Genomic DNA, 20221 nt, shown 5'->3' on the forward strand with positions numbered 1-20221 from the left:
TAATTTTTTTTAAAAACAAGAATTGGGTTTGGGTTCATAAGTCTCCTAAATTCGATTTTTAAAAAAATTAAAAATTAACTCGAAGAATTTAAAATTGGTATTCAAGGGGTCTATTTTGTAATTTTTATTAGGTCAAAATTGATAATTATCAGCAATTTTTATAGAAATTGAAAAATTTTAAAATGTATGTACGACTATCTGTTTATATTTAAATATTATTATTAAAATAATTATTTAATAACACTGGTTACCAAAAAAATTAGACAGTCTTTAATTATTTGGTAACACTGGTTACCAAACAATTAGACCGTCTTTGCTCAGAATCGTTTTTAATTGTAAGAATGGCATTTTCACCGGGTGAAGTCATGTTATACAATAAAATAAAATTAGTTTATTAATTAGTTGTAGATTATAGGCACAATGTGAAAAAAAAATACTAAAATATGAAGTATATGTTTTCCCATACTAGATGTTCAAACAAATAAATGGAGAAGCACAAACTCTAAACTTTGTTAAAATTTTAATTAAACCAGGTTTTTAGTAGAATTTCGACCAATGGACGATGCTAACACTTATAGTAAAGTTATGAAATTGAAACAATGAAAAGTTTATTTCATTTAATTTTAATGTAATAAAAAAAACAATTTCAGTAACATTGTTTGAGGTGCACAGTATTTTTTGTTGGTTAGTGGGCCATTGAAGCCAAACTTGAAGGTGCGTGTAATATATTTAGAGCCCCCTTGAATAATCTGTCGATCAGTACTCGTAACGACAATCGGATCTCGCGCTGGTTGTATAACAGTCACCCAGCTTTCCTTTCGCGTCCTTGATTGCTCGTTCGCGGTCTTCGCACGCCCATTTCAGCCGCTCTACCTCATTTTCGACCGACTCCAATGTATTCCACTTTCTGGCAGTCTTGTCGTCCTGGGTTTCAAATGCTGTGCACTGCGTCATCGGAGAGAGGCAATCGGAGAACTTGCGCTTATCCAGACGCTCTATCTCAGCCAACAGACAGGCCAATCGCTCGGCCAAAACTTTTCCGTCGGCCGTAAGCTGGCAGTTTTCAGCCGCCGCACACTTGAGCTGGAGCAATGTGTCCGTTAGCTGTTCAGCCAACCGGCACTGATCCTCGCCCAGCTCTACGAGGATAGCTTTCACGCGACACTGTTCCACTTTTTGGGATGCTTTAAATTCACAGAGCACGTTGGCAGCATTTTGACTTTTGGTTTTCCAACCGACCGATGCGGCGCACGCATCAGACAATTCTCGGCGAATCATGTCTATACACTGGTCCGCCCTAGCCAACTTTTCCAGTGCCGCATGCCTATGTGCCTCCAGTTCTGCTTCCCGTTCCCTAAACTCAGTTGTTAGTTCCTGCAGGGACCTGTCACTATGATTGTTTTGCTGCTGAAGTTCGGTCAACTGGTTTGATTTGCACTGAACCATCGCCTGCTTTTCGGTTAACGCGACTCGTAACTTTTGTGCTTCGGAGGTTTTGCAACCGATCGCTGATTCTAAGTCAGCTTGTTGCCGTTGCAGCGACTTCACACACTCCTGCATCACAGAAAAAATATTGATATTATATTGTACTACAAAGTTTTTAGAAAAACGGTCACAGTGGGATACATATATTTACAGTGATGTTTTTAGGAGATTCCACATTTGCCGCAAAAAGTCTTTGCGTATTGACGAATATGATTGGACATTAAATATAATATAATATAATACCTACAAGTATAGGTACAGCACGAACAAATATAAGGGCTGGTATCGAAACGTTATGAGGTGTAACAATTAATTACTCTGCATTTACACTACCCCTAATCTTGAATAAAATATATGATTATCGATGATAACCCAACTAATATTTTCATAAAATATAAATTAATTTAATTTAACTTTTATAAAATATAGTTTATAGTTCGTAGTTAAATACAAGAATAATTTAATGTGAATATACCAAAGCGAAACACTTAAAAAATATGAACCCCCATACATTGCAATACTAGTTCATTGTATTATTGTAGTCCGTTTTTTCTTGATACCTACAAGATAAAATTAGTTCTTTGATACATGAAAGTATCTCAGATAAAGCCTGACCTTGATACTCCCAAATAATGCAGTCAAAATTACTTTTTCGCTATTGATTTTATCCCAAATTGTATTATTGCATTCAATAGTTTTTGTCTTCGAAATTTCCAACTTATTGATCTTTTCAACGATCTGCAATTCTTTAGACGATTGACATCGTATACTGCACTCCAACTCATGGTTATCTTGTTCCAACTCTTCTACCGTACTCAATGTTTGGCTGTACTTCGATGATGTCGCTTCTAATTCTTGATTGACTTCATCATAAGACTGTTGGTGAAGTATCTTTTTCTCTTCTATCGTTTGTTGGAGATTATCCAACTTCATTTGCAAATCACACATTTCTGTTTTCACCCGATCATGCTTGGCCACCTTTGCTTCCAATATATTTTTCTGTCCCTCCGTTTGTTTTAAACAAGCTTCCAACAGTAAAATATCTGCATTATCGCGTTCAGTCGAGTAAAAGTGTTGATCACGATTTAAATTTTGTGAATGATCCATAATGATTGTCTAGAGTGTAATATTAAAGATTAATAAAATACAAGAATACATTATGATACAATTATAATATCTCAACATGTACTTACATAACTGTTAAAAATATGTTTAAATAACTTCTTAATTAAAAACTATGAGTGTCCTGTAGAAGAGAGTGTACTGAATGTGGCGATTACAAGCTGTGATATTATTATTAATTTGTATAGTTACTATGTCATCATATTTCTCTTAGTTACGAATTGGATGCTTAGCAATATTCAATTGTAAGTACAACTAAAAATGTACGCGTTCACTTGTAAAATTAAATGTACAATTACATAATTAAAAGATTCGATCGTCATAAATATAATTTACTATTTAATGGATGTCAGCATATTTTTTCTCTATAACCTACGCATATATAGATTACATACTCAGTACATTTTCTTTCAGCAGAACCAATATTGTGTTATTAGCTTTCCCATTGAAAGTGATATTCACCTTTTATCGAACATAAAGTTTAGAATATTGTCTGTATTATAAATTAATATAAATATAATATTATTAATTTAATTATTACTTATAAAAGCATCATTTTTTACGATATTTCAATTCTAAATAAACATTTGCTTTTTTAAATTATTTCCTACTGTTAATTTATATAAAGAATTAGAGGTATTCAATTTAAAAGCTTTATACACCAAGAACATTTGCCTATTATTTTATAATATGAAAACCTATATTGATGCTCCATGTCATAACTATAATACTTGCTTAAAGGCTAATACTAATGTCATTGTCCCCAAAATGAATACAGTATTCGGGCAGCAGAACTTTAAATATAAGTTTATATCATTTGTATTAAATATAATTTTAATTTACATGATTTTAACTGTTTTAAAATGTATAAAAAATATATAAATAATGTTTTACTTTAATAATTTTATGTAATGTATTGTGTATATGTATTATATTAAGTTTTCTTCTTAATTATCTATTTCTTACTGCATTTTATTTTTCTCTTTTTCTGTTGTTATACTCATAAGTACAACTTAGCATATCAACATAATTTCGCTAAGGCACCTAATGGGTTTAACATAGTCTGTACTTATGCTTATACCTATAAGATATAACCATCCAGCATACATTTTGTTCTAATACTGAATTGTTATATTATCTTTATTTATATTGTTCTTATTTATTCTCTATTTTCTTAATTATTAACGACTTTGGATCACAGCTCTCTCTTTTCTGCACAAGCTTTGCTTTTGAAAAGAGAACTAAAGATCAATTAATTTATCTATTTTATTTTGTAACATGTTTGTAATTCTAATTTGGTATCAATAAATATTATTATTATTACCATTGATTATATATACTTATATATATAATCAATGCTATTACTTACTAAATTTCTTTTTTTATTAACGTGAAATTAAAGAATTAATTTTTCATTTTAAGAAGTAAGTTAAGTTAATTTATTTTGTTTAAATTTTATTACATTTCACTATTTCAGTTTATATCGTTTTCATGTCAACAAATATTGACCAGTAGAAATATAAACAAATATTTATGGCCGTGAATTTTTTAAAGTTAAAAATTTTATATTTTTCCAATCTAACTTATACGAAAATACTGTGTAAAGTATAAACACAAGGTATAGGTAATAATTTAGTTTTAGGTTGGAAAACAATTAAGTATGCTTAATAAAAAGTTAACAAAAAGTGTGTATTCATTTTTAACTTAACTGAGTTTAAAAAAATCATTAACTTGCACAGTCTTAAAACTACTCACCGTCTTGCTCTCCAAAATATTGTCATTTTTTCATTTTGTAATAGGTGCGCTGTTATTCTAACACGAAACTTTTTATGGGTGAGAAAAATTGCCAATTGGCAATATGATAAAACCAATTTGTGGGGGGGGGGGGCAACCCAGGGCAATAAAATCCTAAATACGCCTTGTGCAGAATTATTTTAGCAGGGGTTACTTGACGTGCGTGAAGTTGGCCCCCCCACCATGACCGATTTTTTTGAAAATTATGTACTCATTTTGCAAATTGGTTTTCAGAATTTGCAAATCATTTCCCTGCCCGCTATAAGCAAAATAAGACAGGGGGCAACTTCATGCAGCCATCCCCCCCAGATTCTATAATTCCAGCAACATTTTGCTTATGTCACTAACTTAATTACAATTTTAATTACTCGTACCAGTCATTAGCGTCAATAGGTCCAGGGGCGGATCCAGCATGTATTTACGGTTGGGGCACTTTATAGGAAAAATTTTATAATATAAATATAGCCCCCACCTAAAAAAAAAAAAATGTAAAATGCATAAAAATTTTTTTCCAACGGGGGTGGCACTTGCCACCAGTGCCCCTCCCCCCCGGATCCACCCTTGAATAGATGTAGTATGATTTATTATGTAATATAGAATTAAATAATACTATAGATACTTATAAATGTTTTTCATAACCTATAAGTACCTATAAGTTTAATTAAGCATAAATATAATAGTGTTTTTTTCATATCCTAATTTGAATACTGAACAGTATAATATACGCATACTATAATTAAGTATGACATTTTGTTTATGACATATTTTTGTCGGTTACGTCAAAATGAAAGAACCACACACTTTATAACTTATATGTTTTCGTGTAGAATTATAAGGAAATAAGAGATCACATTAATTAATTAAATATTTTTATTTTATTTTACTGAGTATTGTAAATAAGTAAATATTATGCTTTTCAAATCTCCGAATTCTATTCGTTTAAGATTTACTTTATTAATGTTTAATTATTTCAGTTAGATATCGTTGTTCATAGTCTTCGTTATTTAGAAATTCAGGTACATAACCACCTCAAACAGAAACAGTGTTCTAATCCTTTTTAGAATTATCTAATTTTTATGTTGGATCTTGGAGTCATGCCACCAATAGAATTAAATGAGTTAAATTAAAATTTAAAAAAAAAAAGTGTCATAGATATAATTATTGATGAATATTACTTTTATTCATCTTTTAATGTAAATGCATAGTGTAATATTTATTACAAACATAGGCGTGTCCACGGGTCTTGCCTGACAGGCATGACCTGCAAAATTTGATCTAAATCAAAATAATTAATTTAAAATTTTTAAATTCGGGGGTCATATCTCAATACCCTAACAGAATTTTTTATTGGCCGGGGAGGGGGTGTAGTTTTTCTTTCTCCTGGATATTCCACAGTTGTGCATGAACTGCGAATGAGGTCTGGACACGCCTATGATTACAAATAAAGAGACAAACCCTTTTTGTTAATGTTTTTTAGTATTAAATAATAATAACAATAGTTATAATAATAATAATTATAATGTATCTATTCAATAATATTTAAGTACCTATCGAATTAAAAATTAACAAAAAGATTGCCTTAGACTTCTGCAATGACCATAATATACACTCGACATCTATGCAGAGTGATTTCATAGGTTTTTAACTGACATTTTACAATCAAGTTTCAATAACCAATTGTTAAAAAAAAAATATAATCATGTGTCTTTTATAATATAAAGAGCAATAAAACTATTATTAAAATTATTATTTAAGATAGTGTTTAAACTTTAAACTATGTATATTGTAATTTCTCAAGGCGTCGTGTTCAGGGGCGGACTGGGCCGGCGGGAAACCGGGAACTTTCCCGGTGGGCCGCTGTTCAAAAATAATTTGTTATTATTACATTACTTATTACTTAAAATAAAATAGCCAATAGGTATAAATTCAAATGATGAATATTTTATATTTTCATATTATCATTACGCGCGTGGATGAAAAATCGTTTACATTTGGTGTTTAAAAATAGATTTAGGTTTTGGTTCGGCTTATGGTGGCCATACACGTAACGGTCTACCGGAGAGGTATACCTGTGCAGGCATGCCTGTGCAGGTATACCGGAGCGTGTGTGGGAATAGACCTGTGCAGTTTTAACAACCTGTACAGGCGACCGGTGCAAGATCGAAAATCAATTTTTTCGAGTGACACCATACGGTGTACCTGTGCGTGTGTGCATGTACTCCGGTCGCCTGCGCAGGTCACGTCAGTTGTCATTCATAACGTTGTCGCCGTCGGTTGTTGCCGCATCGTGTAGTGATAATGTGATATCGTATTGGCACGTGTATAAAAATTTCATTACGCAAAAATGGCACCAACAGATTCTACTAAAAAAGTCCTTGAAGATTTTATTGAAATATATAAAATGAATCCATGCCTTTGGCAAGTCAAAAACAAAGAGTACCATGATCGAGACAAAAAAGAAGCTGCTTATAAATTGCTTATAGAAAAACTCAGAGAAATTGAGCCGGATGCGAACAAATCAGTAGTTGTGCGAAAAATTAATAATTTAAGAAGCAATGTCAGAAAGGAAAAAAAGAGATATGAACAATCTGTAAAGTCTGGGGCATCTGCTGATGAAGTGTATCATGTAAAATTGTGGTACTACGATTTATTTGATTTCCTACATGATCAATGCACTCCCAGGGAATCTTCATCCAACTTGGATAGTGACGAAGATAGTTGTGAGGTTGGTAAATTTTTTTACATAAAAGTTTTTATTTAAGCAAATCTACAAACTATAAAACCAAAATAAAAACTAAATATTTAATTATAAAATATATAATATTTTTAATTTTAATTTTAATTATATATAATATGGTACTGTAAATAGGAAATATTAGTTTTGTTTTTATTTTTTTAATTAAGTTGAATAGAACACATTACTATTTACTCCACTCATTTAATAATAATAATAATAATAATAATAAGCATAATTTAAGTAACATAATTATCTTGCCATGGTACTGTTCCCTCTTCATTAAAATAATTCATAAAATTTTCTCGGACAATCTTCGCGGTGTTCAAAGTATTTCCTGGGTTTCTTCTTTCCAAGTTTTCCATTGTACTATTCTGTGTATTATATCCTTCAGAAATTATATTCCCACTCTCCGAATTTTCTCGATAGAAACATTCTTGAGGTGCATAAGATCTTTTTGAGCGTTCAATTAAAAAGTTATGTAATACACAAGAAGCTTTAACTACTTTATCGATATTTTCGGGTTCTAAATTTATATGAGTATAAAATATCCGAAATCGTGATGCCATTATTCCAAAAGCGTTTTCTACTACGCGTCTGGCGCGAGATAATCTGTAATTTAGAATTTTTCTTTCATGCGATGTTAAATTGGCTTGCCTAAACGGTTTTATCATATCGGGGCGTAATGGAAACGCATCGTCTGCCACAAACACATATGGCAAATTTCGGTTGGTTCCTGTTAACGTTTCACTGCTTGGTATATGTAATTCACCATTTTCTAATTTTTCAAAAAATACAGTATTTTGTAGTACCCCTCCATCAGACATTCTACCATTCATGCCAACATCGATGTACATGAATTGATATTTTGCATTAACAATTGCCATAAGAACTAAACTATGATGTCCTTTATAATTAAAATAATACGATCCACTATTAGCCGGTGGAACAATAGCTATGTGCTTCCCATCTATTGCACCAAGACAATGAGGGAAGTTCCATCTTTCTTCATACATCTTTGCTACGCCTTTCCATTCTTCTTCAGATGTAGGAAACTGAAATAAAAGAAAACAGCTATTATCTTATTTGTCCTAGCATAAAATCTAGCTTGTAAAATAAATTAACACATAGTTTATTTTCAGGGAGATTTAGATCAAACAAATTCATCTAACGGTGAAACAACTAACAATACCGAGGTCCAATCAAGATCGTCAAATAATTATTCATCACGCCCACCAAAACCGGATAAAGCAAAAAGAAAAGATGAATCCATAACGAATGAACTATTAGAATCTGTACGAGATCATTTTAAACGTCCTCGTGAAAAAACAGAAGACCGCTGTGATATTATTGCCAAAAATATTGCGATAAAACTGAGGGCTTTAGATGGAATTACCATGTGTGTTGCAGAAAAGATTATGAATGATTTACTGTTTGAAGCAGAAATAGGACACCTCACACCCGATCACGCCTATATTAACATGAGAGATATTTTGAGGCAACATCAACGAAGCTATGTACCTGCTCAGCAATATCAACAACCGGTTCATTATCAATCGTCTCCTATTTCCAATAAGTCATATGCCCCAAGTTTTGTTTCTTCGGGAAGTCCTAGCCCACCTTGTTTTCCTTTACAGTCTGGTCAACATTCACAGCATATATCTCAATTATTACAACCTAGCCATCTAAACAACAGTCAACAAGCCGATACCTACTCTATAGAAATGCAAACACCTACAATTCAAGTCTATCGCGATGAAACAGTGGCAGTTCCATCGATTCCAGGTTCTACAGCGACATTTATCAATAATTTCACCCCTGATACGGTATAATTTGTACAGTTAAGTTTTTGTTCTTATTTTAATTTTTTTTTGTTAATTCTAAAATAATTTTATTATAGAAAGTACTATAATAAATCAATAAGATTGTTTTAATTACTCAGCTGGTAAAATTTGTACACAAAGGTTAAGTTTTTGTTTTTATTTTATTTTTGTTAATTCTCATATAATTTTATTATAATATCATAATATATATTATAGAAAGTACTATAAAAATCAATAAGATTGTTTTAATTACTCACCTTCAGATAATCTTTTCTTAGAACTTGATACAAGGCCTGACATATTTCAGGAATAATTTTCCCGAGCGCTTGAGGTGAAATAACTGAAGAAAATTTAAGGTCCTCATAACTTCTACCGGTAGCGAGGAACCTCAAAGTAACTGATAATCTTTCGTGCGCAGAAATACTTTTTCTCATAACAGTGTCTTCTTTTTTTATCATAGGAGTCACCATTGAAAGTAATTCAAGGTATGTTTTTTCGTCCATTCTGACATAGTTTTTAAAATCTTCAGGTTCAAATTTTAATTAATTTAATAAGTTTACATGACTATAAGTTGCTCTTTTTAATAACCAATCCTTACACCACTTTTTTCGTTCCCTTTTCACTGGTTTTGTTTCTTTTTTTTTCATAATTAACGCGAGGGCTAACAAAGCTAGTGCGTCCTCGTCCGATGCCATCATGAAAAAACTGAAGACCTCTCCGGTACACCGGAGACACGAACGACGTCCGGTATACCTGCACAGGCATGCCTGCACAGGTATACCTCTCCAGTAGACCGTTACGTGTATGGCCACCATAAGTCTTTATACAACCACTAACTTATGTTAATTGGGGCCAGGTTACGTTACATTCCGATTACGTGAATAGTCATGTGTAATGTGTAGTGTGTCGTATCTAATCGTCAATATTTATCGTCCGAAAACCAGTACTTCTAACACGTACACATTATTCGTTATCGTTATTATTTACTTATTATTAGTGATACGTATATACGATGTATTTTTATATTAATATAACTGACAAGGCGAGCGTCTTATCCGGGAACATAGAGCGTATTATCCAGAGTTAATTCCATGTTAAACGTTGTTAAAATCAAGGGACTCGTAAAAATGAGCGTATTAGCCGAGAAATCGTCTTAAAGCGAGAGCGTCTTAAACGGGTTCTACTGTACTATAGAAGAAACCGGAAACTCGAACTGCTGTACATTAGGGGGTGGGGTGGACCTCGGACTAGAGTAGGTTAAATTTGAATGCAATGATAGGTATCATTGTATACAAAAAACGATTCTGAACGAAGATGATTTGTAAGTCTAGGATATATTATTATATTTAAATATTGTCATATAACAAAAATCAAAATTCGTGTTTGTAAATCGTTATTTTACGTTTGCATTTTGATTTTGTGAAAATTTTAACACTCGTCAAATTTTTTTTATAATTAATCTAAGCTTAAATTATGGAAAACCTTGAATTAAATTTTCAGGTCTTAGCTTTAAATGAAAAATTTTTTATTAATTTTTAACTTCAAAATAATTAGCAAATATTCATGATTTTGACGAATTTTGTCAATATTTTCACTAAAAAAAATTGTGCATATGCTTTTTTATAGTTTTTGAAAAACAGTAAGAACGACTCATGTAAAGTCTTCAATTAAATTTTCAAGTATTTTGTCGCAAAGAATTTTTTTTTATCAAAATTTATAAAAAAAATTTTTTAAACAATCGAATATTTAAATTGCCTGTAAATAGATTAAAAATTAGTGAAATATTTTGAAAATAAAATTATATAAAGAAAATGGCAATTTAAACAACTGGTAAGAGTTTCGAGTTTCTACGCCTTATACTTTTTGAATAATAACAAATATTTTAATTAATAGTATTGAAAAATAGACAATAAAATGCATACAATTTAAAAATTGAATCTGAATATCAGGTGTAGCTCCATAATTGAAGTATTTAAACAAAATTATTGTTTTAATACTAATCTTCAGTGGAAAAGGAAATATTATATAGGAATGAACAAAACCATAGGTATCATAATTCATAAGGCAATCAATGATATATCCAAAATAATTTTAATACATTTATACACGGGCATTAATACAATGTAAATATAAAACAAGAAAATAACCATGATTTAACTTATACCAATTTATACATAATATGTGAAAATAAGGGGCATTTACATACAACTAACCGCGTGTAAGCGTGTTAGTGGCTATGTTAACTATAATAATCATCGAGATAAAGAACAAATTGGGGGATGAGGTGACCGAGTGGTCTGCCGCGTCCGCTGCGACGCAGCCGGTCGCGGTTCGATCCTCGGCTACCGGGCGGCATTTTTCTCAGGACAAGTCGCGGTGACCGGAGAACAAGTGCTGCCATCCCCCACCCCCGGGGCATGGCAGAAACCTACGGGTGCCCCATTCGAAATTCTGCCAAAAACAAACACACACGTGTTCCCCCCTACCATCCCAAAATATACAATACAAACCTACAATACAAATCCTACTACAGCTAATGGCCTCAGTTGCCGAAGCTTAAGATCAATATAAAAAAAAAAAAAAAATAAAGAACAAATTTATTGAAAACTGATAAATCGCTGATAGCGGTTTTCGCGTTGCCTTCCAACCACGATTTAAGATATACTGGTTGCACAACTTCATGCAATGAAATGGACCTTCTCATAATTGAATGTGATAAGAATGAAGAACTAGTGAGCGCTCCTTGTGGGAAATCTTTGAATCAATAAAGACAACAATTATTGATGATTGCATAAATAATAATAACATTATTACAATGTTACTATTAATTATTAAATATTTTATATTTATACTATCTTTCACACTGTTTCACTGTGATGCCCCAACTGTGGTCTGTATTCTTTACTACTATTAGAGCACCAGTCCTTGGTTACTAGTGTGATTACAAACATTTAATAGTAAATACAAGATGTACCTAGTCATTAAGAGTGACAGTTTATAAAAAATAAAACAAGTAAATTAGAAAATAAAAATAAATTATTTAGTATAGTATAATTATTATAAGTATATACAGATATTGAGATATGTATAAAGAATAAAACAGTTTATTTTTGTTACAGATGTATTAGATAGGGCCTAACATTTATTTATTCATTAATCGTTGGTTAATTTTGATAACTTTTTTTTTGATCTATTATTTTTTTTATTCTCTTGATTTATTATATATGTGTACTGACGCATTCTCATAGTTATATAATAAGTGAATAAATCACTCATAACATGAGATTTATGGTCGGGACATGGAAATATTAATTTTAAATTATTTATTTTAAAGAACTCTTCAATTGTATCCTCAAATACATTTTGAGAACTTGCGTGGTTAACAAAACATGATTCTAATAATTTTAAAATATTAAATAAATTTTGATCTGGATTTGTCAAAAACCCACGAGATTTCAAGTTTACCAAAAATGCTTCACTCCTAGAACTATTATTATAATTTTTTTAATTGCTTATACAAACTTCACATTTCGAATGCTTTATTAAATGTCTTGCTATATATCTAAAAAAAAAATAGTAAAAAATAAATAAATAACATATTTTATTAAATAGAAGTGAAATACAAACCCTGCTAAATAATAAACGATGTATTCAAAAGATGTTGAATCAGCATAATCATGATCGAGGAAAATATCATCACAATCATAATGACCATCTTCTAAAATGTTATCAATTTTTTCTTTTAGTACTTTCATTTTTTTCACTCTTTCTGGCGAATTATCTGGATCTTTGACAATTTCTTTCAAATCTGATAATGTTATTACTGGAATATTTTTTATAAACACAAGTAAATTAATTAAAAAATTAAATTTTTTATAACCATATTATATTATTTGATTTTGGTATTTTAAAAATGTACAACAGTTTACCGGTTGAAATAGAACAATTTCCAGTTTTAGGAGCCTTTACTAATGAATAAACTGATAATATTCTGTATAGCTGTAAGAATGTAGGAGTGGCAGGATGATCATTAGGGCCAGCTACCTGCCTAATTATTCCAAAAAGTTTATAAAATAAAAGAATATTGGTATTTTATAAATAAATGTAAAGTTTATAAAATGTATATTATTACCTCAAGACAGTCTTGATTCAATTTACCAGTTAGAACATATATAAAGTTACAATCGTTTAACAAATAGTTTAATAAATCGATGGTTGATTCTAAGCTTATTCGCAAACCTTCTGCAGTTGCCTTTGTCAAGAACTCATTTTTGTTCATAAATCCATTGCTCATATTATATTCCCACTTATTTAACCAAGTTGTAGCCGTTCTTAAAGTCTATAGAAAAATAATCTTTCTAAACAACAAATATTATTTTACAGATAGCCAAAACCAAAACTAAAAGTAAAACTTTGTGTATAATCTACAGGAAAAAATTAAATTAAAAACGGTTTGATGTTAATAGAACTGCTCAAATACTTTACCACTTCGGTTAGTACACTTTATCTGTAACACAAATTAATGATTTAGTTGTAATATGTTATTACATTTTTTATTTGTAATGAAAATAAATTTATTATTTAACTATAGGTACACATAATATTTTGAATTCAACATAAATCCACAGGTTGTGCATGCAACACATAAAAAAACCTGTAAATCTTTGCCACATCTTTAATGCAATGCTCAGACTTTCTTATTTCCCACCACTCTGGAAAATTTAAACAATCATACTAGTACACAAACCTGGCAAACCCAAAAATACAACATCTTCTTACCGTCCAATTAGCCTCCTACCATCTCTTGGTAAATTATTTGAAAAACTTCTATTAAAACGCCTTCAAAATATCTCCGAAATAAATAAAATCATTCCTAACTCACAGTACGGCTTCCGAGCACACCATTCTACAATCCACCCCCTGCACCGCCTCACCGATGCCATCTCATCTTCTCTCGAACTAAAAAAATACTGCTCGGGTGTCTTCCTTGACGTCGCTCAAGCGTTAGAAAAAGTATGGCACTACGGACTCCTCTACAAACTAAAAACAAACTTTCCAGCCCCATATTATTTAATACTCAAATCCTATCTTACTCATCGTTCTTTCCAAGTAAATCTAAACAACTCAATTTCAAACCAATTTATGATTAACGCCGGTGTACCCCAAGGCAGTGACCTTTCTCCTCTTTTATACCTAATTTTCACTGCAGATATACCTACAACCTCTTGCACCATCCTCAATACTTTTGCCGACGACACTTGTATCCTAGCCACCGATTCTGATCCTTCAATAACAAGCTTCAAACTCCAACACCACCTCAACTTACTCGAAAACTGGTTCACACTATGGAAAATAAAAATTAACACAAACAAATCCAGCCACATTACTTTCTCCCTTCGCCCAGACATTTGTCCACCAGTCAAGCTTTGTAACCAATTATTACCCCAAACCAAACAAGTTAAATACTTAGGACTCATTTTTGACAAAAGGTTAACTTGGAAAGACCACATATTCGACAAAAGAAAGAAACTAAACTCCAGATTACATCTACTACGTCCTCTCTTACAATCAAATTTAAACATCAAACTCAAAATCCTAATTTACAAAATATTGATCTTTCCTCTATGGTATTATGGTATTCAAATTTGGGGTAACGCTGCCCCTAGCAACATCCAAAAAATACAATCATTTCAATCCATCTGCCTTCGCACTATTACAAAATCCCCCTGGTTTATAAGTAACAAAACCCTTCACTCCGACCTGAGAATAAACTACGTAAACCAAGTCACTAAAACTGCCTACCAAAAACTCCACAAAAAATTTAGCTCCCATAGTAACCCCAACATTAGTTTTCTTGCTTCACTACACATCCCTGACAATCCCCCTCGAAGGCTCAAACGTAAATGGGTTAGAGACCTCCTCCATTAATTAATAAAATACCCAAGTAGGTAGCTCCATTGGGAGCCCTCCTACATCGTGCCATTTCATGTTATGTAATCCTCTTCATCACTATTAATTGTATAGTTGTATATTTTCATATTAAAAAAAAAAAAGAAAAAAAAAAAAATCTTTGCTATTTTTTCTAATGCCTTCAGCAGAAAATCGGCGGTTTAGGGCATCAAACATATTGTTTAAGGTAATAGCAAATAATTCACTTTCATGAGATTCTTGTAAAGCTTTTAATCCTTTTTCTCTATAAAACTTCATGCCTACTGCTACAGAAGAGCTAAATAACTATAAATAAAGTTTTTAATTAATATCGACATTTTCTAATACATTATAAATTATAATTTATAACTATTGTGTATAAGGTTTAATAGTATTGACCATTGTTAAGAACTTTTTAAATAATTTGAAAAAATTAATGTCAAAGCCACAATGGGCAATATATATAATATAGGCACGCTAAATAATGATTCATTGCGATATCCACAATCTTTCACACAACACTTCGGCATTATTCAACAGTTGGAGATTATAATAATTAAAAAATATTAAATACTCTTAAGATAAATAAGCCTCTAGCCCACATTTACAAAATTGTAATATTTATTTATTTTGGCAGCGTTTTCTCTAATCTTTATTATTTACCGGTGTCTGATAGTATAATCACAAATCACAATAACATAGTTATATCACAGAATAATTCTGTGGTTATATTCTATGATAGTATACTAATAGGATAGTGTTCGGGTTTGCCGCTAGGGTTCACTGCAATCTAATTCTACGCGAGTCTTATCGTAAAACATATAGAACGGTCCATGTATCATAAGCAATAAAATATGGGAGTTGTGCAACCAGTATATCTTAAACCGTGCTTCCAACAATCAAAAATTTGGCCGCATATCCTTATCAAAATCAGATAATCCGAACAAGCCATCGTCAGTCGGGCCGTTCAGGCAACGCACCTAATATGTAAAACGCAAAATTCAGAAACGGTTCGAGTGCTCGAGATTCAAAAATTCAAAAAAACTTTTTTTCAATTTTTTCTTCTACTACATAATAATTATTTTTATATCACCGTTTTAAACCTATCTTTTAAAATGTCATGTTCACTTAAATAAATTGTAAATGTTATTACTAGCTGCCTGTGTAAGTCGATTCCGGGCATTGTGGAAGCCGCAATTAATCAGCATTTCAATAATATTAAATATATAAGTAGTTTGAATGCATGGATTAGATAGACAATTGTAGCTATTGTAGCTAAGAGTTTTAGTACGAGCTTGGTTTTTAAATATCTGTATACAGAGATCAATTTCAAATTTGGGAGAAATATAAAATTTTTTTATTGAATTTAATTTTTGGACAATTTTGAATAATTAGTCGTTTTTTATTTAATTAAAAAACTATATATATTTCATTTAAGGAAAATTGTATTAGCTTACAGCAAATATAATACTTCAAAAAATACTTTCCAATTACAATAATAAAGTTTATTACGTANTTTTTAAATATCTGTATACAGAGATCAATTTCAAATTTGGGAGAAATATAAAATTTTTTTATTGAATTTAATTTTTGGACAATTTTGAATAATTAGTCGTTTTTTATTTAATTAAAAAACTATATATATTTCATTTAAGGAAAATTGTATTAGCTTACAGCAAATATAATACTTCAAAAAATACTTTCCAATTACAATAATAAAGTTTATTACGTAGTATTATTTAGTTAATTGTCAGATTCCGATTCATAATAATAGTTTGTATCACATACATTTAAATCATTTATTTTTAATAACAGCTTTGCTTCGTTTGAAAATTTGGAATTATTTTTCTTTTTAATTTTTCGGAGACTCGAAATAACGGGGTCAGACGATATTAAAAGAATATGCAATAGATCTTTATTTGTGTTTAATCGAGTATTTTTCCGTGTATGGTGTTCTCGATAATTTTTAAAGTCCTTATTACGACATTCTTGAGCCTCTTCTGACAATTGACCTTATAATGAATGAAACAGAAATAATTAGTTTTCTGAAGTTAACCTATAAAAATATAGAATGTATAAATAGTATAATGACAAAATTATAAACCTATTGGAAGAAGTGCGTGTCGAATAACATCTGCTCCATGAATTAGAATTTTGTGGATGCTGGCAGGCATATAATACCACGGATAAAGTTGTACAAAACGTTGGGCAGTTTCTAAACTATATATTTCAAAAGCATTAACATCTATGTCATAACCACTTGATAATACTGATAGTATAATTCCAAATCGTTGAATCAAATCTACGTTTACACCAGTAATTTCAGCTGATTTTTCTGCATTTTTAAAAAATCACCGAGCAGTATTCCCATCATTTGTCGTCCCATGCCCTGTAAATATAGACGTATGTAGCCATGTAAATAAATAAGGTTTATCGATAATTTTCATAACTAGGGAACGGATTTTATTGTAAATACATATTTTTATTGGAATGAGATATTTTTAATCGGATAAAAAATGTGCACGATTTAGATTATTCTTATTAAAATAAGCCCAATTTTATTTTACATATTTTTACATATTTGGGTAAAAATACATATATTCGCATATTTTGTAAATAACTGAATATTTCGTAAATATTCGGGTATTTTTGGTTTTTTTCGTCAATTTACAGGGACATCAAAGATTATTTGCCTTATCTTAATGGCCTTCAGATACCCTCTAGTCTATATATTATACGCTGTCGATGAAAGCCTAAAATAATAATATTTGTAATTTTCAATGATGATAAACATTATCTACGTTCTCTAAATGGACTTACGTACTTTATACACTGCTATCGTATTACACACTGTGGACAAATGGGTAGGACGGTAGGTAACGTGTTTATTCAATCTTACAGTCTTCAGTCTTCAGTGTATGTCTAGTTACTGTTCTGGCGGGCGTAATTATTAGCATCGTTTTTTTCTTCATACCTATGTCGAAATTTTGTTGTTTTTTTTATAAAATTGTTTAGAATGCCTGAAGTTGTAAGTTCAATCAATAATAAGGTAGCCACATATTTAAAAGAATTTCCGAATGAAACATTTCAAAGTGATGGGAAAGTTTTTTACTGTAAATGTTGTGAAAAATTGGTATGCTATCATTACGTCAGTCGATGTGGAGCGTTCATTCAGTCAGTACAAAAACATTTTACGACCAAATCGCCACCATTTTACGTTTTTAAATTTTACAGAATATGTAGTTTCGCATTGTTTTAATAATTATTAATTAGATAAGAGATAAGATTTTTATACTTACTTTTGGAACTCATTTTTTCTGTTAAGCGGTTATTACATATTTTGATTTTTTTTTTACATATTTCAATAAAAATAAGTACATATTTATGTACATATTTTGATTTTTTTACTACAATAAAATCCGTTCCCTATTCATAACATACCTTGTAATACGATATCAACCAATAACCCCATTTCTGATCTAAACCTGTCTTGAACATTTTTTTTCTTCGTAGCAAAAAGTAACCTATTGTCGTCTGATCTAACCTTTAAATATTATATTTAATTAAAAGTATATTATGTTTTTGCAAAATAAAAAACAGTAGGTATATATACTATATTTTATACGATATACTTATTATAAAAAAATATTGTGGTTTTTTATAATTTGTATTTATTTTATAAGAAATATACATTTTTTGAATTTATTTCATTTTAAAATTAAGTAGTTCATTTTGATATACCTGCCAGGTTTTAAATTCTAGTCGATAAGACACGTGCAATATACATTCTAAAAATCGAATCCACGCGTGCAATGTAGATAGACCAAATTTGAAATTTTCGGAATTAGTTGATATCACGGTTATCTACACAGGTTGGCGCACGGCGTGTTATCGCTGGTCGATGCGGCGAACGCAGTGAACTAAAGCGCTAGTAGTCATGAGGCCTAACTGGTTACCGACTGGACGAGTTAACTCGTAATGAAATAATAAATTCTAATCGTGATTATAAATTATAATTTTTTTAATTACTTTATTTGAAAGCTGAGTACTTAATATTAGTGTACAATGTAATTTAATTACATAAAAAAATAATTCCCCCAACACTTGACTTACGAGTATACTTCGAAAAACTCTCTAAATGACTGACGTCAGAATTAATGACTACAAGTCTTTCTTACCCAGTTATAATTTATTTAATTTATAAAATATCTGTAAAATAAAATATCAAATAAACATAATATGTTATTATCACTTTGTTCATTACTTATTCTTTATGTAATAAAACCTATTTAGTAGTTGGTTAATACTTAATAACTAATTTTATACCTAACTAATTTACAGTTTATAATAATTTTATTTTTGTTTTTTCATCCCAGTAATGATTCTTGTAGCCTGAAAAAAGCTTTTTGCCATCTTAGCCGTAAACCAGTATCTTTTGGTGCGGAAAACTGTGACACTTTTTCTGTGTTGCTTTTGTAGCCTGAAGTACATCCAACTACACAACACTTAGCCACCATCGCAATAAAACTACCTACTACCAATTAAGTAATGACAAAAACACATACAGTCATACAGATTACAGAACAATATTGTCGAAATTAGAAAATTATTTTGTTCGTCTTTTTCGTACAGTTATCATGTTATCTCCAGGTTAGGTGTCGGTTGCGTTCTTATCACCTTTTCACGGTCTACAATAATTGTGGAATGTTTTTAATTCGTATTTTTAGTCGTTTGGACGATATTAACGATTTGAATAAAAAATCTTCGATTTCCCAGTACATACAAATGTGAACGTAGGCCCACTGACTACTAGCGCTAATAGTTCACCACGGTCGCCGCATAGACCATCAGTCTGTATTAGCATCATAGCGGCGTGCTCCAACCTGAGTAGATAACCGTGGTTGATATGTTTCTTACTTTTTCAATATTATTATAATTTTTTGGAGTGCATCCACAAATATAACACGATTGACTATATGTATTAGTCATCGAATTACACACCTGTTAACGAATTATTTTTGTTAATTTTATTAAAAATAATAAAATTAGTTAATGGCCAAAATTGGAGGTGGCCATTAAAATTATTTTTATTGAATTATTGTTTTTATTTACCTTACCATCTACCATTGAAAATATTAATTTATGTCTGACACTTAAAATATTATCTTGAAATGTAACAATTGTTTTCGATAAACTACCTATTTGAGTTTCAATGTCTTCAACTTCTTTTTTTGTATTTTCTATCGTCTCTTTCATGAACATAAATTTAATTGGTCGACAAAACTTAATTGATGAAGGCCGGGGATTTTGCCAAATCACAAATACCTTTTCATCA

General features: G+C 30.7%; 3 protein-coding genes across 3 annotated transcripts; 1 reads left to right on the plus strand and 2 right to left on the minus strand.

The window, feature by feature from the left end:
• Positions 1-575: 575 nt before the first annotated feature.
• On the minus strand, positions 576-2592 carry LOC111041185 (M protein, serotype 24-like). The gene is made up of 2 exons (XM_022325397.1): positions 2134-2592; positions 576-1554 (listed from the first exon to the last, which is right to left on the minus strand). Exons 1-2 carry the CDS (start codon positions 2590-2592, stop codon positions 757-759), a joined length of 1257 nt encoding a protein of 418 aa, XP_022181089.1. The 3' UTR covers positions 576-756.
• Positions 2593-6609: 4017 nt separating this feature from the next.
• LOC111041154 lies at positions 6610-7313 on the plus strand. Its single transcript, XM_022325352.1, has 2 exons — positions 6610-7130; positions 7306-7313. Exons 1-2 carry the CDS (start codon positions 6746-6748, stop codon positions 7311-7313), a joined length of 393 nt encoding a protein of 130 aa, XP_022181044.1. The 5' UTR covers positions 6610-6745.
• Positions 7314-7374: 61 nt separating this feature from the next.
• LOC111041162 (protein ANTAGONIST OF LIKE HETEROCHROMATIN PROTEIN 1-like) lies at positions 7375-9653 on the minus strand. Its single transcript, XM_022325363.1, has 3 exons — positions 9557-9653; positions 9216-9481; positions 7375-8190 (listed from the first exon to the last, which is right to left on the minus strand). The coding sequence occupies exons 1-3, from the start codon at positions 9651-9653 to the stop codon at positions 7375-7377; spliced, it is 1179 nt and encodes a 392-aa protein (XP_022181055.1).
• Positions 9654-20221: the final 10568 nt, after the last annotated feature.

Source organism: Myzus persicae, unplaced genomic scaffold (assembly GCF_001856785.1).
Source record: "Myzus persicae strain clone G006 unplaced genomic scaffold, MPER_G0061.0, whole genome shotgun sequence".
Classification (NCBI taxonomy): Eukaryota; Metazoa; Arthropoda; class Insecta; order Hemiptera; family Aphididae; genus Myzus; species Myzus persicae.

Bases quoted from the DNA above. Each gene is read 5' to 3' on its own strand.
- LOC111041185 (XM_022325397.1), bottom strand. From the start codon at position 2,592: ATGGATCATTCACAAAATTTAAATCGTGATCAACACTTTTACTCGACT. The intron at 1,555-2,133 runs GTAATTTTGACT...TCTGTGATGCAG, and splicing joins ATAAAATCAATAGCGAAAAA to GAGTGTGTGAAGTCGCTGCA.
- LOC111041154 (XM_022325352.1), top strand. From the start codon at position 6,746: ATGGCACCAACAGATTCTACTAAAAAAGTCCTTGAAGATTTTATTGAA.
- LOC111041162 (XM_022325363.1), bottom strand. From the start codon at position 9,653: ATGGCATCGGACGAGGACGCACTAGCTTTGTTAGCCCTCGCGTTAATT. The intron at 9,482-9,556 runs GTAAGGATTGGT...TTGAACCTGAAG, and splicing joins AAGGGAACGAAAAAAGTGGT to ATTTTAAAAACTATGTCAGA. The intron at 8,191-9,215 runs GTGAGTAATTAA...CTTTTATTTCAG, and splicing joins TAAGAAAAGATTATCTGAAG to TTTCCTACATCTGAAGAAGA.